This window comes from Protomyctophum bolini (genome assembly GCF_963924005.1).
Source record: "Protomyctophum bolini genome assembly, chromosome: 18".
Classification (NCBI taxonomy): domain Eukaryota; kingdom Metazoa; phylum Chordata; class Actinopteri; order Myctophiformes; family Myctophidae; genus Protomyctophum; species Protomyctophum bolini.
Window position 1 is genome coordinate 27,290,827 of NC_137879.1, and position 6,756 is coordinate 27,297,582.

At 48.4% G+C, this 6,756-nt stretch overlaps 1 protein-coding gene across 6 annotated transcripts in view; it reads right to left on the reverse strand.

The window, feature by feature from the left end:
* Nucleotides 1-6,756, reverse strand: part of jmjd1cb (jumonji domain containing 1Cb) — a 99,095-nt gene that overhangs the window by 32,736 nt on the left and 59,603 nt on the right. For all 6 annotated transcript variants that reach the window (XM_080788816.1, XM_080788812.1, XM_080788811.1 and 3 more), the window contains 6 exons: nt 6,487-6,528; nt 5,403-5,682; nt 4,408-5,016; nt 3,665-4,031; nt 2,381-3,506; nt 859-1,050 (listed from right to left, as the gene is read on the reverse strand). In XM_080788816.1, coding sequence (XP_080644942.1) covers nt 859-1,050; nt 2,381-3,506; nt 3,665-4,031; nt 4,408-5,016; nt 5,403-5,682; nt 6,487-6,528 — 2,616 coding nt within the window. The remainder of the gene's footprint in view (nt 1-858; nt 1,051-2,380; nt 3,507-3,664; nt 4,032-4,407; nt 5,017-5,402; nt 5,683-6,486; nt 6,529-6,756) is intronic.

Consider the following 6,756-nt stretch of genomic DNA (forward strand, 5'->3'; position numbering starts at 1 on the left):
CCGCTCCGCCTCCTCCTCCTCCCTGGCACGGTACAATTAGCCATGTGCTATATGACGTTTTGTTTACCCTGCGACAGGGACTGAGAGAAGGAAACAATGTCTTAAATAATAAAATAAAACATTAAATACCATGTTTGGGTTTATTCAACTAAGGTACTGTTACCATAGGCGTGGTGTGACTGACCAATGTTTTGTTTTTTAACTGACATACATTCCACCATAGCAAGGTATGTATAAGGTATTATGTGTTGGGGCCTTTGAAGATTGTTGTTTAAACTGGATTAAGGCATTATATGCCGTATGGTATATATATAATATACCATTACATTTACCACGTTAACTGTTCCTGGTGCCACATTGTTTAATGGCATGAAACGATACTCTTTAAAAAAATAAGAACGCCATCCAACTTACCATATTGTGCTGAATATAAGACTATTTATTTTGTTTAATATCGGGGACGGGGACTAGACTAATTGAATTTCAAAGTACTTTTTTCTCTAATTAGTCTTGAAAAATGGGGTTCATCTTATTATTGGAGTAGTCTATAATCGGCACAATGCAGTATTAAAAAAAAAAAAAAAAAACAGGAGCGGGATGGGAGTGGGAGTCATCTCGAGTGGGAGCGGGATGGGATCAGGAGTCATTCTACAGGAGTGGGACAGGACAGGATTTTTATTTTTACCCTGGTCCAGGATTGGGACAGGACAGGATTTTTTCTGTGGGAGTGGGACAGGACAGGAGTGGAAATCCACTCCCGTGTCAGTCTCTAACGCACACTGACCCAGACCCACACACACACACACACACACACACACACACACACACGCACACACACACAGTGACCCATCCACCTACCCTCCTGATGGTGTTCTCTGAGTTGACTGATACAGCTGGGTTTTCAGGGTGCACCCACTTGGCGGTGGGGCCCAGGTTGAGTCCTGGGGGGTACGTGGAGGGGGTGCCGTTGGGGTACTGCCACAGGATGGGGTACAGGCCCAGCCCGGCCGCCCCGCCGTGGGACTGAGCCAGTAGTGAAGGCCCCTGTCCCTGGAAAGGACAAAAAAGTAGTATATATATTTTTTTAATTATTATACATTTTTCTTTAAGTAGCTTGAGTTAAAAAAATCTCTGGATTCTCGGGAATATCGTGGCTCCAATTTGGAGCCAGGACATTGCTATGACGTATGACTCCAAATTTGGTCAAGGTTTCAGCCCGATCACGGCCCCATTGACTTCCATTATAAAATGATGAAAGTGAAATATTTGAAAGAAAAAAAAACCCACACTGTGTGAAGTGAGGGGCGCTTTTATCATCATACATCATCTCATTCTGGCTAATCACAATTTGCGTCCTCACGTTTGTCTTCAATGTTTGTGTTTGCACAAACACTCAAAACTGGCCATTCATAATTACATAACATATACCCAGATATTTCTTCGCATTGTGACAAATGTAATACAATAGATGCAAATCTTCTTCATAGCTTCGCCCTTTGCCCTCGGATACAAAGATATTGGATTAAGATATTTGAGACGCTCTCTGATATTTTGAGTATTCATATTGACCCCGATCCTGTACTAATAATTCTGGGTTTGTCAGACTCCATGCCTATGTTGACGAAAGCACAGAAACAACTCTTCTCATATGGTCTGATTACAGCGAAAAAACTAATTCTGACACACTGGAAGAAGGAAGAGGCTCCTGCATTTAAGCACTGGTTAAATGAAATGACTAGTACACTTCATCTTGAGAGAATAAGGTATTTCCTGAGAAACAGAGAGAGACAGTTTGATAAGATTTGGCTCCCCCTTGTCCATTACCTGAGTAGAAACGATTAATAGACAGGATACCATTGATATGGTTGACTGTACGCCATTTTCTTTTCAGATGTTTTCCATGAGCTTTCTATCATCTTATTATATAGTATGCAATGTCACTGAGCAGTATGGGTGGGAGGGTTAAGGGATTTCTTTATCTTTTTTGTCTTTATTTTACTAAAAAAAGTATTTCATATTATAATGTTTGTAATAATTTATCTGTTCAATAAAAACATATTTGACAAAAAAAAAAACTGGCCATTCATTGTCAATGGCATGCAATGTTTGGGTTAGGACAATGTTTGTGTTTACACAAATCCTCAAAGCTGCACATAGGAGCAGCTAGCTAGCGCCCCTCAAAAATATGACATATTATGTCGGGGAAAAAGATCTGTATTGCCTACTGGCCGTGTGCACATTCACAATTAATTTCCACTCATCATCTAGCAGATTACGTGATTAGCTCTGGACACACAGACGGACACACACACAGACTGACCTTCTTATAGACAGCAGAGCCACACAGTAACAAATGCTAAATTCCAAATGGGGGGTTTACCTGTAGGAACTGTTGCTGGTGAGTGGCCGCTGGGTGGCCGTGAGCAAGCGCCAGGTGTCCCAGCCCGCCGGGGGAGTCGAGCCGAGGGTGGGCCCCCAACATGGAGGCCGTGTCCCGGGGGTGCATCCCCGGGAGCATGCCAGGGGGCAGGAGGTGGGAATGGGGGTGGGGGTGAGGGTGCGAGGAAGGTGGAGGAGGAGGCGGGGCGAGCAGGTGCGTGGCGTGGGATCCGGGCGTGAGGCAGGGGGAGTGAGGGGACGGGGAGTGCAGCGGATGCAGGTGCGGGTGGAGGTAAGCCGCCACGTGATTGGACGAGAGTGCGGCAGAGTTCTCGCCGTCCGAGCGGACCAGCGCCGGGTCCCGGTACACGGTGAAGGTCTCGTTCTTGTCGATGATCAGCGGGCTCTTGGTGTTGCTGTTGTGGCCACCGATAATACTGCTGGACTCCGAGCGCGAGGGGACGGGCTTGAACACGGAGCGAGGGGATTCGGGCGGCTCCGGCTTCACGACAGAACCCGAAGCCCCCGAACGCCCCGTCGGGGGCGGAGAGGAGTCACAGTAGCGCGACGGTTTGTGTTTGGAGACCTCCGGTGAGGTGTTGGGTTTGGGTCTGGAGACGTCCAGCAGGGCCGGGTGGGGCTTGGGTTTGTGGAGATCGGCCGGGTGCGTGTTCATGTGCGTGTTGGGGAAGGGGTGGCTCTGTGGGGTGTGGGGTCTGGGTTTGAGGGGCTCTATGTGAGCGGGGGACAGTGGGTGTGGGTGTGGGTTGGGGCTGTGGCTGATCCTGGGCTTGGCCAGTTCAGGGGAAGGGTTTGACCTCATCTTGTGTTGTTGTTGTTGTTTTCTGGTGTCGTCTGACAGATGAGAGCTCTTAATGCAGGGCAGGATGGAGGAGTAGTGCTGCTGGGGTGGTGAAGGTGTGTGCTGGTGATGACGCTGTTGTTGCTGTTGTTGCTGCTGCTGTTGCTGCTGCTGTTGTTGTTGTTGATGATGCTGTTGTTGTTGTTGTTGTTGCTGTTGATGATGATGGTGATGTTGTGGATGAAGCTGATGATGATGGTGTTGATGAATGGCAGCCTTCTCTTTCTCTGCCAGCACCGCGTTTTCAGCCACTGATGATACAGGCCTGCAGAAATAAAAAGACAAATTATGGAATAGTAACAACAACAACAACAATAATAATACATTTTACCGTTATTTATGTAGAACACTAATTCATTCATTAATTCATTCACAACACATCAAGTGCTGAAACAGAGGATCCACCTGTGCACCAAGTCTCACCTGATGACCTCCGAGTGAGCGAACTCTATCTTGCTGCCTCTGTCGAGGCCTCTAGCTGCCGTCAGGGCGCCTCCTCCACCTCCCGTCATGGCTTGCTGCTGCTGCTGCGTGGCGGGCTCCAGGTCCGCCCTGCGGCCTCCCTCCGACGGCGAGGGAGAGGGAGGCACGGGAGGGGAGGAGACGGGCGAGGGGTTGAGGGGGAGGTAGGGCGACAGGGCTGTGGACTCTGTGTTCTGGGAGGCCAGCAGCGCCGACACGGCCTCCGAGCTCTCCTGGTGCACGGTGGCCTGCGCTTCCTCCGTGATGTCGATCACGCTGCTGCCGCCGTGGAGGTGGGAGGAGGACGGCGTCTGAGACCGGGACGCGGCTGGAGGAGAGCCAAAGGGAATGGAAATGACGTCATGGTCGTTGTGGAATGTTTTTTTTTTATAATTGTAATGTTTAGTGAACTTTGGAGGGCCTTCAACATACACCCAGGGCTTAAAGCAAAAGATTTTTTTGCAAATCTACACTGATCTCATTAAATAACCCCTATGAAATCCTCAGGACTGAAATCTGTCCCCAGGACTGAGAACTTTAATATTGTATACACGCATAACAGACCATTCTATTCTGTAAATGTTAATGACCCTGTCCTGAACCCAATTTGTAAACGTTGCAGTTTGTAATTATTATTATTGCCATTGAATTGCTTTATTCATTGTGTCAGACCATATTGTTTTTATTATGATATGTTATAATACCTTTCACAGTGCTTTTGTTGGTCTCCATAATGCAGCCTTGGACGACGTCGGCGGTAACCTGTTGCCGCGGCGACCGTGTGATCTGCGTCACCGCCGCCAGCTCCTCGTCCTCCTTCGTTATCGCCGCGGCGCCCGTCTCCTTGGCGACGGGCTTCTTGCCGGCGCCGCCCCCGTCCTCCTCAGCATGGAGCTCCGCCCACGGAGACAGCCGGCCAACGAGAGCTGGCGAGGGCTCGTCCGGCTTGGACCCCTGAGCGGCGGGGGAGGAGACGACCGGCTTCTTCTCCTCCTCCTCCTCCTCCTCCATCTTGGACACGCCGGCGCTCGTCGACGACGACGACGCCTTCAGCTTCAGCTCGTTCTCGGAGTTGGCCTCCGAGGAGGAGGAGGACGAGGACGAAGAGGAGGACGAGGAGGACGAGGAGGAGGAGGAGGAGCAGGAGGAGAGGGCCGTCCTCTTGTTGAGCGGGTTCTCAGAGTCGCTGCTCTCTGATAGGTCCGAGGTGGTGTCCGTCTTCAGCCGCTTCAGGCCCGCCTTCTTCTCGTCCTCCTCCACCTTCCTCCGCTTGTTCACCACCGCCTGCTGCTGCTTGGCCTTGGCCTTGGACTCTGGAGGACACATTATTATTATTATTACAGACCTTTTGGGGTATAGAGAATACGAAGAAGTATATAGGGCTATTAAATCAATAATTGAACCCACTGTATTATTGCTGAATGCATTAATTAATTAATTATGTACCCCATCCTGTGGCAGTAATATTTTTTTTATTATTTTAATGAGTTGCTTAGACTGATGCCAGTGGTTGTTGGTTTACCTGTGATCCTATAGTTTACTAAGGCATTACACTGCATGCCTCACAGTTCTCTCTGCATTTGATGTACTGTTATGTGTTACTATACATACTGTACATGCAAGTGGCTCTGGATAAAGAGCGACGGCTAAACGACCCACAGTGTAAGTTGTACAGTAAATGTGTGTTCCCGTGTCCCACCTCTCCCCGCGGGCTCCTCTCTCCTGTCCTTCTCCTCGTCCGGAACGCTGCTGTCCGATCCTTTCCTCCTGGACGAGCGACAGCTGCGCTGCTCCCTCTGCTCCCGGCCCGCCGCTCCGCCGGGCGAGTGATTGGGCGGCTGCTGGCCGCTCTGCTGCTGCTGCGGCTGGCCCTGCTGCTGCTGCTGAGAGGCCGCCGCCCCCGCCGTGCCCTTGGGGGAGGGGCCTGATGAGGTCATGACGGGCCGGGGACTGTTGGCCGTGGCTCTTGTGTAGTGACCCTGTGGCAGGAGTACAACACAGCTCAGTGACTGGACGCAAGGCGCTGAGGCTTGGTCAGATTCACGAGAAATGAGTTGACGTGTCTTTCAAAATGATGGATCATTGTCGGCACTAAAGAAAAAGCGCCTTATGACAAATGATAATATGAGTTAATGTGTGCGCATCAGTTTCTTTAGAGAAGAACATTAGTCAATATTACTATTAGCTTAGGCTTATAATGATGGTGATATACACACTTTTACATTTAAAATGTATAACCTGACGGAAATGTTGTTTTCCTAAAAAACACCTTACATAAGAGCATAATACAGTAGGTTGAATGTGTTTTGTGTATGGTTGGCTGGCTCCGGTCTCTAACCCTGGGAGCAAGGAGCTCAGTGAATGTGAAAGATGAATACCCCTTGTTAAAGGGATTTATGCATATCCGGTCAAAATGTTAAATTGCACCATTCTGATTCTGAAGATTATGTTAGGCTACCACATGATAAATGAAATGTACCATATTCTTCATTGTATCATCAAAACACCTTTTCATTGTTCCTACAGTTTAGAAGTGCTACAATTCATCCCTGAAAGTAATCTAGCATGTGGCACATTGCTCTGAATAAATAACGAACGAATGCTAACAAATCTAATCTTTTTTCATAATTTGTATCTAAATTGAAAAGCAACAAACACAGTTGTACAAAACTGCCTAGTTAGGAAAAATACTGAAGTAAAAAATATGAAAGTAATCCATGAAGTTGTTACGGGTATTAAAACATTAAAGGGGATATTGTTTTGGTGTGTGTAGGGAGCAGTACCTGAGTGTTTCCAGTGGTCCCGCTGGGTCTTCCTCCCGCCATCTGTGAGTGTCAACAATAACAACAACATCAATAAACAACAACAAAAATCGGGGACAACTCCTGAAGCCACACTGTGCCTTCATCACGTTAAAGCCCATTGATTGGTGCACAGCTGTGAGGTGAGCGTGCTGGTGACTTCAGACTGGAGTTGTGAAGCAAACAAACAAAAAGGCACATTGCTTTAAGGCTGTCTCCGTCAACATATAGAGGAAAGCCCAGCAAATGGAC